General features: G+C 40.4%; 2 protein-coding genes across 2 annotated transcripts; both read left to right on the top strand.

The window, feature by feature from the left end:
• Positions 1-815: 815 nt before the first annotated feature.
• LOC144646853 (DEP domain-containing mTOR-interacting protein-like) lies at positions 816-9,144 on the top strand. Its single transcript, XM_078506546.1, has 8 exons — positions 816-1,190; positions 2,295-2,415; positions 4,156-4,334; positions 4,951-5,169; positions 5,750-5,824; positions 5,916-5,986; positions 6,784-6,888; positions 8,345-9,144. The coding sequence occupies exons 1-8, from the start codon at positions 944-946 to the stop codon at positions 8,477-8,479; spliced, it is 1,152 nt and encodes a 383-aa protein (XP_078362672.1). The 5' UTR covers positions 816-943; the 3' UTR covers positions 8,480-9,144.
• A 1,206-nt stretch (positions 9,145-10,350) lies between these two features.
• LOC144646847 (putative 2-ketogluconate reductase) lies at positions 10,351-14,347 on the top strand. The gene is made up of 3 exons (XM_078506541.1): positions 10,351-10,800; positions 11,543-11,708; positions 12,031-14,347. Exons 1-3 carry the CDS (start codon positions 10,375-10,377, stop codon positions 12,423-12,425), a joined length of 987 nt encoding a protein of 328 aa, XP_078362667.1. The 5' UTR covers positions 10,351-10,374; the 3' UTR covers positions 12,426-14,347.
• Positions 14,348-14,389: the final 42 nt, after the last annotated feature.

Here is a 14,389-nt window from a genome sequence, read left to right as displayed (position 1 = left end):
TCCTGTTGTCTCAACAAGTTCTTTCTTCCTTGTGTTCGTCGCGTTAATTTCCTTCATTTTGAAATGTTACCCCTTCTCTCGCGTTAATTTCCTTTATTGGGAAGCAATTTTTCCTTCAATTCGCGTTAATTTAAGTCGCGTTAATTTTAATTAACAGAAGCGTTAATTTCCTATAATAAGGTAGATGACAAAGCATGCAAACCGCCATTCTGTAATTTACATGCAAAGTGGACCATTCGTATGAAATAAAGTTTTATCAAGTGGACTCACCTTCCCGGGCTAACCTTTGCAAGCGTTAATATGGAAAAAATTAACTAGCCTGACTAGCTTATCTCGATTCTATGCACCTTCTGGTCACCAAGACATGGAAAGTTGCATTTTAACGAGGGTAACCCTCACCAACTACAACAAGACGCCACTTGATAGCCTCAGTACGAGGCTCCTTGGATTAAACTATAGAGTTTGTAGGGATAAGCCTCGTAGAGAAAATGGTTGCCCCTTTCCCTCCAATTCCTCCTAGCCTTCCCCAGTTTCGTTTATTTTGAACGGTCCCAGGGGGGTGAGGGGTTGTCCTCCGATCGCCTTTTGAGTGTTTGGCTGCTCCCGATCCTGGCGTAAAATTCTATTGAAATACTTCCTTTGTGTTCAGTTTTTAAAAAATTTTAAAAGCATATCTTTTGTACTTTCTGTCTTAAAAAGTCAATCAATCAATCAATCAATCAATCAATCAATCAATCAATCAATCAATCAATCAATCCCTGAATGGCGGGAAAGCAAACGCGTCCTGCATGCAGGCAACGAACTCCGCCCCAGTCCACTATGCGAGGCCTTTGCTTCACGTGCAAGGTTTCGAATTTCCACCACAGATCATGTAGCAGAACAGAGCGTTATTTGGCAGCCGAGCCGGCTATGAGGCACAACTGCAGGCTTGTCTTCATTGAAAATGACGGATCAACTCTCTATAAAAGCGTTGCAAGTCATTTTGGTTGGAGAGCACCTAAGAAACCGACTTCATGCCGAACAAGAGCCGCCTATGATCCGTGACCGGCGCTATCACTTGCGAATGTATTCTTGTTGTTTTGTGGGCCGTGACCTTGTCGACTGGTTAATTCGGAATGGCGACGCTAACAGCCGTGGAGGAGCTGTTCAATGCATAAACATTCTTTCAGAGAACAGTATTATCCATCACGGTACGTACAAAAAAGACCGATAGATTCAGCTTGACTTTTACAGCGCTCAAAAATGCATCAGCCCATGTCAAATTGGTTATCTAATGACATCAGTTTACAAAACACAAGTCTATAATTTATTCCACCGACCCTCAGGGAATAATTTATTTATATTTGTTTATGTCCAAATTAGCTAACTAATTAGTCTATTGTAGGGGGTCTAATTAGGACGATCGAATAATAACTATGAGGTATTAAATCGATATCTTTCGGTGATACACGATAATGAAAGTTTTAAAATTTTTGTGGTTTTAAACCACCACACTTATAAGCCCAGCACATAATTTACCGTCTCTAATTCACTTGACTTCTGAGCTAATGTAGCTAGATTTTCAATTTGATTGAAGTGTACTGTCTGCCTGGCTTGGAGCAAATTCAAACATGCAGTTCTATCTTATTATGAATAGCCCACTTGGTCCTGAAGAGACAAACTTGACCTCTAAAGCATTTGTTTAAAAAATATATAATTTATAAAGTTTATTAGCGTTGTTGAACATTTAGCCAGTTACCCGTAGTTAAAAAAGTCTAATGTTGGGGTGGTCTGACAAAAATACTGAGGCTGGTGTTACCTTTCCTACGAAAAGAGGGGGGTGAATAGGGGTACGCAAATCTGCCGATCCGTGCAATTGTTTTGGCCAAATCCGTAAATCCGCCACTATTTTCCTTCAAATCGGAACCCAATTACATGAAAACTTTGTGCGGCATAGTTTCACTGCGACCAACAGTAGTTGCTGTCTTTTATGCCAATATTTTTGAGAAGTTTTGTTTTATTGCTTGTTTTTTGCAACAATTTCGCCAACATACTTGATCTGAGCTTCATTTGGTATCAACAATCAGAGCTTTCTGGCATGAAGAGTTCAGAATCAATGCCAAAATTCTCAACAAATCTGCGTGCCTCTTTATTTTCGAAATCCATGAATCCGCTCAAAACATCCAGGCGCTTTTTGGCCAAGTCCATCAATCCGCAAATCTATTCACCCCCCTCCTGACTTGAATGCCCAATTCCTCCAAGACAACCCTCAGTGATGGTGTTGACTTCTCTGTTTTGTGTATTTCTTTTACCAGTTTGTGATGACCATCAGTTTAAAGATGAGATGCTGTTTTACAGGTTTAGAAGAGACGATGATACAACTGTCCTTAATCCCGACCTTGCTGTTATCTATAGGGGATGTGATATTTACTACAGGTGATGAAATAAATGATTCTGAAATGAATAATTATGATGTATCAAACTTTAGAAATCAGGAATGGACTCAAAATTATATGTTATCTTTCATGCCAGTCTGCAGAGTATGCTGGAACTTGATGAGATCTTGCACGCATAGAGCCATTTTTAGCTGCTTGCACCACGTGCAACACGAGCGGAAGTCAGGAACTTGCACATGCATGGTCAACCTGTGGTCAGCTGTCACAAACGTGCAATGCTGCAATTCTGGTGTGCGCAATGAACATTTAGAAAAAAGGCTTGCGCATACACTTGCCATATTTTGCAGACTCGCTTACTTGTAATGATATCAGGACCAAGTGGTTTTATTTGGGTCTGTAATCACACAAGTGATAAACAAAAAACCGTAGAATTCCGGTTATAAGCCCTGGGCTTATACAACTTCGTAAGGGTTTTTGGGTGGGCTTAAAAGCGGAGGGGCTTATATTCGGGAGGGCTTATAAGCGGAAGGAAAAAAACGTTTCGAAACGAGCCTCGGGAGTGTTGAACGAAATACGTTTTTAAGTTAAAAACGCACAAAAAAGCAACATTTAGCCCTGTTCAGTACTGTCATCCGGTAGAGGGGGGCTTATATCCGGGGGGGCTTATAACCGGATGTATTTTTTTGTTTTCAGGTTGATGGGCCTATAACCGGGGGGGCTTATAACCGGAATTTTACGGTATTAGATGACTGTGCAGCAGGTTGATTTGTAAATTGAGAGTATGGTTTTAGCCTGTGAATACAACCACCTCTCTGGCCTCTCTCTACAGTCTACGTGCAAATCGCAGGCGTCTCTTTTCGTGTTTCACTCATAGCAGCGAGAGCAATGAGAGGAGGCTGTATTCACAGACAAAGTATGGTTTACTAAGTATGAGGATTTTGTTAAAGTTACAATATTATTACAGGTTAATAACTAATGGCCTTTAGTAGACTTGGTTCCAGACCACTGATAACAATTTTCTGACAGATAGCTGCCTGCTTTGCAGAGTTGCCAACCTAAAAAACTCCAAATCTGGGAGATGGCAAATTATTTTGCCGATGTTACCTATTGTCAAGCCCCCAAAAATGAAATGACTGACCAAAAATAAAACTGAACTCAAGTACAGTCAGGCATAGGCGTACGAGGCGGGGGGCGAGGGGGGCTGCAGCCCCCCCAGTGCCGAAATTTTTCGGGCAAAATGCTTAGAATTCGGGCAACAAGCCTAGAGAAAGAATAGAAAATAAGCCGACAAATCTCAACATAACGTTCGAAACGAGTTACATCTATAGAAAAAAGTATTGAAAATATACTGAATTTTGTGGTTCAAAAGTCCAAATTTCTCATTCATCTGTTTTTGTTTTCTCTCGCAAATTGCTATAATCATGGTCAATTTTTCGCGCAAATTTTGCGTGATCCCTCAGTTTGATTTAATTGCAATTACCTTTTCCATAGCTTGCGGACTTTGAGAAAGTCTATTTTTTTTCGGGCAATAAGGTGTCCGCCCCCCCAGGTCCGAAGGTGCCCGTACGCCTATGCAGTCAATGTGAAGGTGCAATGTGCAATGTGAAGGTGTATCCAATGTGAAGGTGTATCCAAGAGATTTGACAACCCAGCTGGGAAAATCTGTTAGGTATTCAGGAGGCACCCTGAGCAATCAATTTTGTGAGATATCTTGAATAAGGCCTTAATGCTCTGATGTCAGTCTCGTTGGTAATGAAAGTCTTAATCTGTGTTCATGCAGGGCAAAGAATGAGGACTGTCATCTGATTAAGTCACGTCCATGTCATGACTTTGTGTACAGAAACTGTTTTACAGGCTGTGAGCTGGTGGGCTGGTTAATGCAAAATGGTGAAGTTTCTGACAGAGGGCAGGGGGTGGTACTTGGAAGAGAGCTTTTACACCAGGGAATCATTAAGCATGGTAAGTAGGGAGCATGGAAATGTTATTTTGACAGCTTTTACTATCTGGGTGAGTGACCTTACAAGAAATGCATCAAACATGACCAGGGTGCAAAGAAATAGAACTTTCCAGCTTGCCCCACTAGCCCGAAAGTCATTTTCACAAGCCCAAAAAATCCTTGAGCATGATTAACTAAATCAAAATATTTCCCCATAAACTTTCACTTGCCCATCAGGCAAGTGAAGGATAAAATCCACTAGCCTAGCCCGACTGCAAAATTCACTTGCCCCAGGCTATCGAACATGCACTTCTCTGCACACTGCATGTGCAATCTGTATACACCCCAAAAAGGGTTGGGTGAGTGCTCACTATTTTTTGTGCCTGATGAAAAGAATGTTAACTTTGTGCACTAGATAATCACATAAGTTCGAGTGCAATCTACATAAATAAGCTCACAAGTAGGTATATAGACTCTTCACATGCTAACAAAATTGCATGATTATCGATCTTATTCCAAATAGCATGGAAGTCATTTGATTACTTGTTAACTAATATCACAAAGGACCTTGATAGAGACTTCCAAAAATCTTTGATATTAACATTCTTGATCATGTGTGAACCTTTCTTTCTCTTTCAGTCACAGACGAATTTCACTTCAGAGATGAAAACATCTTCTATCAATTCATGATTGACAAAGTAGTAAACAAGAAGATGATCGACGCACTGGGGATTCTTGACGACAAGCTTCCAGGGTCTCCAAGGAACTTCAGACGAAGAAATCTTCCTCCTCTGAATACACAAAGATCCAGTCCAGTTCCTTTTGCAACAGAAAGACCTGGATTTGAGGAGCCTTTTGGTAAGGATGAGAAATGCTGTTATGGAGGCCACTAACACCTGTTAATTAATAGAGTTTGTATCTAAGGCTGTGAGTAGTGGGGGAATGGAAGGGATTCATCATTGGATCCCCCACCCCACAATCAGTTTGAAGTCTGCAAAGGTTGTAGCATTCATTGAAAGTACTAAAATACCTATCATATAGGATTTATGATCATTATCAGCTAACATATCTGGTTTAAAATATTTCAAACCAGTTCTACTGTATTTCTACTTCCCTTTGTGGAAGGCGCTGTGGCCTAATGGTTAGTGCTCTGGACTCCAGATCGAGCGGTCCAGGTTTGAGCCCTGGCTGGAGCACTGCGTTGTGTTCTTGGGCAAGATACTTTACTCTCATAGTACCTCTCTCCACCCAGGTGTATAAATGGGTACCGGTGAACTTACTGCTGGGGGGTAATCCTGCGATGGACCCACTTCCCATCCAGGGGGAGTAGAAATACTTCTAGTTGCTTCATGTTACTGAAACTGGAATAAGCTGTGGCCTGATGGGCCATTAGGCTCAAACGCAGACTTAACCTACCATCTAACATATCTGTTTTTAGATTACCAGAGGTCACCTGACAGTCCAGATTTCTTTCCGTCAAGTGGCAGTCCGAACAACCAGTCACCCAGACCAGGTAGTAGCACTATATCCAATGTTGTGGTCATATCATGATGGACATTGCTCATTCTTTAACTTCTGTTCATGTTATGTTTTGTTGTTTCAAGTTATTGTCAGAGAAGTAACCACAGAGGAATTGTTGGATCCAAACGGACCTTATGTCACAAAGAATGTCAGCGTGAGTTTTATAATAAATTTTATAAATAATATTGTCCTTTTTGCTGTATTTGCCTTTTATTGTTCTATTGAGTCACATTACTTTGTCATAACAGCTTTAAAATACTTACCGGTAGGAAGAGAGGGGTGGTGTTTATAATCTGTTTTACCTGGGCCTGGTTGTTCAAAGCAATATTGAGTACAGTCGAAGCTCTCATAAGTGGACACCCTCGGGACGCAAAAAAAGTGTCCGCAACTGGAGCTGGCCGCTTACGAGAATGGTTCTTGTAAGGGGCCACTGGAGGCCGCTTACGGGAGCTTACCCAGCTAACATAATGGTATTATGCATGTTAGTGGTGTTTCGAAATGTAACCGGACGTGGATGACGACAAAACAAACACTGAAATATGGTACTGTAATTACAGTAAAATCATTGTGACGAACGGCAATGTGAAGTTGATTGATTAATACAAGAAACAGAGGTTTTTTATATGATTTTCTTTGCGGTGTCCGCCTACGGGAGCTTAAAAACAAAGAAAAAGTCTAAGTCGTAATCTTTGAAAAGTGTCCGCGGCCGCTTACGAGAATGTCCGCTTACGAGAATGTAAAAATACAGAGTTTGTATGGGAGTAAAAATGGGGTTTCTAACAAGGTGGTCGTAAGTAGAGCTGTCCGCTTACGAGAGTGTCCGTTAAGAGAGCTTCGACTGTAATTCTGTGTCATTATTCAAAACATCATATCTTTCACAATACTGTTCTTGTTGATTCTGGACAAATGAACGTGACATAATTAAGTAACTCTAGTTCTGTTTCTGCACAGGTAAAAAGTGATGCGGTGGGCTTTGGTTTTGTTGTTCGAGGTTCCAGCCCTGTCTACATACAAACAGTAGATCCTAAAGGACCAGCAGCGGCTGCTGGTTTAAAGGTGCGAGCAGTAACTTAGTCTTCAGTGTAACAGTCATTGTTTGGTTTTTCTTGCCCAGCTATATTTCTCCTTCCTTCCCTCCTTTCCCTTCCTTTCCTTTCCCTTCCGTACCTTACTTTACCTTTCCTTTCATTTCCTTTCTTTCCCTTCCCTTTCCTTCATTTCCATTTTCCTTTCCTTTCATTTTCTTTCTTTTCCATTCCTTCCTTTCATTTCTTATCCTTCCTTTCCCTTTCCCTTTTACTTTCCTTTCATTTTCTTTCTTTTCCATTCCTTCCTTTCATTTCTTATCCTTCCCTTTCTTTCCCTTTTCCTTTTCTTTCATTTTTTTCTTTTCCATTCCTTCCTTTTCCTTTTCTTTCATTTTTTTCCTTTTCCATTCCTTCCTTTTCTTTTCTTTCATTTCTTATCCTTCCCTTTTCCTTTCCTTTCCTTTCATTTCCTTTCTTTCCCTTCCCTTTTCCTTTTCTTTCTTTCTTTCTTTCCCTTCTTCCTTCCTTCCTTCCTTTATTCCTACTATCTTTTACACATTACAGTGGAACCCTGATATAACGATCTTCGATATAACGATATTCCCGATATAATTAACAATTATTCATATTCTATGTCCCGGCAAAAGTTACAGTAAAATGTATGGGACGGAACCCCGATATAACAATCTTCGATATAACGATATTCCCGATATAAAGATGCGAATTTAGCAGACCGAACGTAAAATCTTTCCCGATATAACGATATTATCAGTACACAGTCACAAAACATCGAATTTAATGCAATAACATTACAGTAATCGAGTAATCTCTAACGTTTCTGTAAACAGACTTGCACGATGATATACGAAAATGATACTGTGTCCTAAGCCTCTTTATCAACTTAACCCTCCTTATCCTCCTTTAACATGCACTAAAAAGTACTTGTTAGGTTTACCCCGATATAACGATATTTTCGGTTATTTTACGGCCATGTCGTTATATCGGGAGTTTCGATATAACGATTCCTCGATATAACGATATAATTTTACTGCTCCCTTGGCATATCGTTATATCGGGGTTCCACTGTATATACTATTTTTCTCTCCTTTCCATGCGATCTGAGAGCATAAATACTAGTTATGCAACGCTTTCGAGTGGTATACTATGGAATATCCCACGAGTCACTTGTATTTTCTCGGTATACACACGAGCCTTTAGGCGAGTGTGTATACGAAGAAAATACAAGTGACAAGTGGGATATTTCATAGTATACCACGAGAAAGTGTTGTGTAACTATTTTATACCATGCCATAGAAAATACGCTCACTAAATTTCATCGAGAATAAGATCGCAGCGCACGATGGGAAGGTTGGATTGAATACCGTCGAATATACAACGGCTATCCTGTATTTTGATTGGCTGTATTTTCTATGGCATGGTATAATATAGGATATACAACATCTGGACATCTCCTTTCCATACAGGTACGGATGTTTCTAAAAAGCGTGAATGGAAAAGACGTGCTCTATTGGAACCACCGAGAGGTGTCGCAGGAGATTCTTAGAGGACAAAATATCGTGCACCTGGTAGTAATGACCCATTTCAAGGGTGCTAAATAGCTCCTGTTCAGACAGAACACCTCTCTTTGCTGTCCATGTTAAAGGGACTATGTCAGGGATTTAAACTGATTTTTAAACCGCTTAAATTCATTATATTTGTTTCGCAGGAAACCTTAAAAATAATAGTGGATGGCTCGGATGGAAACGGATTGCAATTTGGAAAAGTTCAAGTTGTTTCTGCGTGTGTTCGAAATAAAATAGCCGCAGCTTGATTTCTATCCGCAAATTGAGGTTATAAATTCCTTTAGATGTTCAAAGATAATGTTTATTTTAGGATTAAGTTGCCTACCACTAATTTCAGAACAGTTTACATAAAAATCTGCGAAATCCCCGGAACATAGTCCCTTTAAGTAGTCACTTTGTGTTAAGTTTGCTGGGATAAATTGCTGAAAAATGATCGCTTATATTAAGTGCTTCCCTAAAAATAAATAACAGACTGAATCAGTTGTATTTTACAGAGAATCTCTTAAACATGATTACAATATTGTATGTCTGTGTAAACAGAATCAGATGATTAAATTTGTTTCAGTGGATGAGATGTCTATAAGGAAAGAATAAAAAGAGAGATCTTTTATTTTATTTTATAAGCAATTTTTAGAGGTTTGATATAAAAATATTTATGTATGAATGGCCGAGAAAATTTAATAAATGAAAATAGTCCAGTGTAGTCTGTTGCGTCTTATTAACCTATTTTGTTACCCCCCCCCCCCCCCTCCTCCCACCACTCTTGACCATTCTAGCCCCTTTTGCTGGCTTCATTTTTGTGTCGCTATGCACTGAACTGGACCTTTGCATTACTAACCGACAGAATCTCATCATTGTGGCAGGCTATACCCCTTCACCTTTGGGTCTGAGCGTGTCATGTTATACTCGGGCAAGGGATGAGCCTGTGATATTGACTTGACTGGGAAAACGAACATGCTATTCATTTGTAGACTGCAAAACAGTCGTTTCTTCTCTAAAGTCGTTGGAAAAAGCGCTTATCGAAGGCGCGAAGCGCCGATCGTCTCGCGAGCCTCGCACGCCCGCCCTGTCTCACTAACAGTTCTGGCATTGGCTTCAGACCTCCTGCTCTCATTCGAAGACCAAGCGAGTTCACAAAAGATACGACTGTTTTGCAGTCTAATTCGTTAGTAACACAATTTGGTAACACAAGCAGCAAACTCGTCTACAGGCCCAAGTACAGCTGAGTGCAGGAAGAGGTTTGCTGTGTTTTAAACCTTGCAAACAAGCCCATCCATTGTAGCATAAGAATGTTGTCTTTTAGATTCCACAAAATGGAGGAGAACATTAATAGAATATCGGGCATATGTGAGAAAGCTTTTCACTTATTAAAAATGAAGTTTTCTCAGTTTGCTAAACGCATTTTGATAAACAATTTCGTGGCCTCTTGTATCCTATCTATACCTGGAGGGAGGAGTAAAAGGGGGATCGGTATGGGCGAGGCTTACGGTTTTTTTTTTTTTTTTGCGTTTTTCATTTCTTCTCTTCAATCAGGAGACCTTGACGGCCAAAAGAATTGGCGTTCAGTCCTGAACACTCAAAGTTAGCCTGCGAGCAGGCTCACCTTGGGGCACGCGCGAATATTATACCTTGGGGCATGCGCGAGTGGCGAGCGTAACGACAAGGCTTCGCCGCTCCCGTACCGTATAGACCGTATAGCTCTCGTGGGTGCCCCAAGGTGAGCCTGCTCGCAGGCTAACTCAAAGTGAGACCAAATCCCCAATTTACATCCCCCATTGGGCGTCTATTTTTGGCAGAAATCTTCGGAACTTCCGATCGCTCACCGAAGATTTCCGAAGGTTTTCTCGGCTCCAGACTTCCGCGTTTGAAAAACTTCAACATGACCGCGCTTCGCTATATAGGACCTCCAGGTGTGGGGCTGGCGTTATCTCATGGCTTCAAGTCCTCTTGTGCTGCGCTTTTCTTTCTCATCGCCTCCAAATCCTGCGCCTGCAATGGTCAAGGATCTCTTCTCTAGACACTATGCAGAAAATTTCACTCTTGTCGACCAAGTATTAGTGACGGATCTGAGTGAGAACGAACGAGAAAATGTGCTAGGTATACTGGTTACCGGAGGAACGAAATCTCACATAGACGTACTAGGAAAAGAAACAATGGACTTGCTGCCTAACTTAAAAGTGATCAGTACTTCAAGCACAGCCGTGAATCACATTGATGTAGAAGCAGCTACTGCCCGTGGAATCCGTGTGGGTCATTCTCCTGGGCATTTTCCAAGTGACAGCGTCGCAGAGTTTGCTTTTGGGCTTCTTTTGGCATCTGCAAGGTCTATTGTACGTTCAAACAAGATGTCTCGTGAAGTAAGGGTTATAGCCTTTTTATTTTGAATGGGATTTTTTGTGTCGGGTAAGAAAGTTGGATGGAATTCGAACCGGGAAAATAAGGCATTTCAGGTTTTATATGAAGAGGGCCCTGAAAGGGGGTGGGGGGTAGGGGTATAAAATCCCATTTCCCAGCACAAATTTTGCTCAAATCCCAATTCCCAGACTATTGTTTTCCAAATTTTCCAAATCCCAGCCCCAGTTCTATTGTTAATTTGTTTGTGATTCCCAGTGAACCAAATCCCATGCATTTTCCCAGTGAAAATTTGCTAAAATCTCAGTTCCCATTTTCCCCCTATCAGGCTCTAGCCTGAAATTTCTCTCTAGTCGCCTGCTCATCTGAAATTCAGGCTACTCAGGCCCCTCTATGAAAGAAAAGCAAGTTTGCTCAATCCTGCATGGCTCTTTAAGGACAACTTATCTGGGAATTACATAGTCTATGACATTTTTGGGGATATTCCACGGTGCAAAATATCTTTTCCATGTTTCTATCATGATTTCTTTTTGTTTGTTTTTTTATTTCCTTCCTTTTTCATTTCCTCATTTTTATCTCAAAAATGAGATAGCCTGCATGCTCACAGGCAAAAATCAAAGTCTAGATGACCAAGGCTTGACTGAGTTGTTAATGTTGATTCCTAATGGATTATTCAAAATATCTTAATAAAAATTGATAATCACTCGCTCTAATGATTGTTATTCTTTGTAATTTCCATTTGATTAGCATCTTACTCAGTTAATTCCTCCTGGCCAGCAAGTTACTGGTTCTACTATCGGCATTGTTGGTTTTGGGAACATTGGAAGAGCTTTGGCTGAACGTGCAAAAGGCTTTAAAATGAACATCTTGTATCACAGTCGGACTCGAAAGGAGGAGTTGGAAAAATATTTTGGTAAATATATAGTGCTTGTTATCTTATTTTAATTATCCAACTCCACTCATCATCATCATTATCATCATCGTCATCATCATCATCATCACCATTGTAGTCCTTATTTTCAGGTCCATTATAGCTACTCAGAAGGTTAGAATGTATGAAACTAGTGCAAAGAATATCATAAGTCTTGCCCAAGGGCCTAGGGGGACTGGGAAGCATATCAAACAGAAAAAATACTCAGTCCCCTTTGCTCCTTAGGAATGTCACACAATATCATTTGGCTTTGAAATTTAAAGCCATTGTGGATTTTTGTTTCCTTTCTTTTCCTTTTTTTTAGGTATTAAATTCTGTTCAGAATTGAAGGAGCTCTTGGAAGAATCAGACTTTGTTGTCTTGTGTGTGCCATTCACTGCAGAAACCAAGAATTTCATTTCATCCAAGGAACTTAGTTATATGAAGTCCACATCAATTCTGATTAATGTAGGCCGTGGGGGAACTGTCAATCATGATGATCTAACTGCGGCATTACAGAACGGCATCATCCAAGCAGCTGCACTGGATGTGACAGAACCAGAAACACTTCTCAGAGATCACCCACTGCTAAACATGTCAAATGTGATTCTCACTCCACATATTGCAGCAGACACAGCGTTTGAGAAAATGTATTCAGCTGCACTTGATAATTTAAAGGCTGGAATCAAAGGAGAAGAACTTCTTTACCCAGTGAACTAAGTAGTCATAGACAGTTGTATTCTATACCTGCCAACTCTCACGCCTGCGAGTTGAAAACTTCGATCTCACACCAACTCACGCTTTCGAACCAATTTCTCACGCCTAGTTGAAAAATGTGAGCTATTCCAACCATAACTCAGGCCTGGCCAGGGGTTTTGGGTATACGGTATCTTGGGTGTTTTTAACCAAGGTATTCGGTATCTTTTTACTGAAATACGGGTATTAAGTATTTTGTTTTCCTAAGCGTAATGCTTTTTTAATTATTTTTTTAAGTGTCTTATCCTCAGTGCTTGTGTAACTTTTAAAAAAATCATGAAAGATCTTCAGTTATTGCGTCACTAAATTCGCATGCGAGTGCATGCTGCGGGTGGTCATGAATGGTGGTTTTGACTTTGTCAAATCTGTTAATTAGGGAAGGACCATTAATTTTTTTGGAGATGGGGAAGGGAACAAAAATCCTGAAAAAAGTTGTTTGCAAGAGCAAAAAGGCTCAAGTAAATTGTTGCAGACATGAGAAGGAGAAAATTGATAGTTTGATGACAATAGATAGTCAGCCATTTATACATCATGATATATGATCAACAGCACTCTTTTTGATGCCCAGAACGCTGGAAATTGCATTTCCGATCTTCTATATTTCAAAATTCTCTGGGGGAGAATGCCCCCAGACCCCCCTAGGCTGAAAGGGGCCTTACGGCCCCTTCTGTAGTCACATCAACTTATTCCCAATTGTAAAAATGTCATTGAAAAACCGGAATTACTTGTTTGTGTAAGAGGTGAGTGCTGGTCACATGAAACACGTAGCAGACAAAAAAAGAGGAAAAGGAACTGTTTTGTTTTAAATTCTAAACATAAATAAACAAACAAGGCCACTATCTGGACAAAAAAAAAAATTGTCTGCCGGAAGTCACAGCCCAAAAGAACTGTTTACACAGACTAGACAACAACACATAAAAAATTGTTTGTCTTAAAAAAAAAATGGATCCCTCCCCTCCAAACAAATCATTGTCCGTCCCCTAGTTACACCAGCCTTTGTTATCAGATTTAATAATTTTAGGTATTTGGTATCAACGTTTTTTGCAGTTTTCAGGTATTTTGGTATCCCAGGGGAAAAAAATTGGGTATATTGGTATCCCACTACCCCCCTGGCTGGGCCTGATAACTGAGAAACATTCCAAAAAATATATACTTTTCCTTAAATCTCAGAGTTTTGACAAGAAATGTATTAAGAATGAGGTCCTGTTTAGCAAAATACTGTATTTCCTGGGACTGGAACCGGGATATGTTTGGAACGTCTTCGGAATACTTCGGACATCTTCAGAAATCTTCGGACATGGTCGTGTTGTCTTCAGAAATCCTGGCATATCTCAGTATAAAAATCCCACGCCTTTGACCCAGAAAAAGTTGGCAGGTATAGTATTTCAATTCTAGAATAAACTATATTGCTACTGACTGCAGTCAACTCTTAAAATTTCATAACGGACACTTTTGTAGGGTGAACACCTATCTCGTCCCCACAGCCTGTGTGGGTCCGAATGTCAGACAACTTGCCCCCCAGACAACTAGCCCCAGACAACTCGCCCCAATTTTGCCCACGAGTCATTTTGCTAACGAACAGTTTGCCAAAGTTGTCTCTCTTTGCACACGCTTTAAGAACGAGAAATATTCAGGTTCACTCTCTTTTACCAAAACACAAGTCGGGGACAAATAATATCGTCTTAAGATTTGGGGCGAGTTATCTGGGGCGAATTTTCTAGGGGGCGAGTTGTCTGGATACCGTTGGTCCCTGCATGGGCACTGTGTTTTCAGCCACTTTACTTTTTTTTCATGTACTTTCTCTATAAGAAAGACAGTAATTTGATGACAGGCCCAACAGTGTCTGCATTAGAGAAAGTTGACTGTACTTCTTTTTTAACTGCAAAGCAGTCCATAATTTATTTGGGTGAAACACAGCTCCCAAAAAG

Source organism: Oculina patagonica, chromosome 3, assembly GCF_052425735.1.
Source record: "Oculina patagonica isolate OP01 chromosome 3, crgOcupat, whole genome shotgun sequence".
In the NCBI taxonomy this organism is placed as follows: domain Eukaryota; kingdom Metazoa; phylum Cnidaria; class Anthozoa; order Scleractinia; family Oculinidae; genus Oculina; species Oculina patagonica.
Note: the sequence above shows the minus strand (reverse complement) of the source record. Positions and strands in the feature narration are given on the sequence as shown.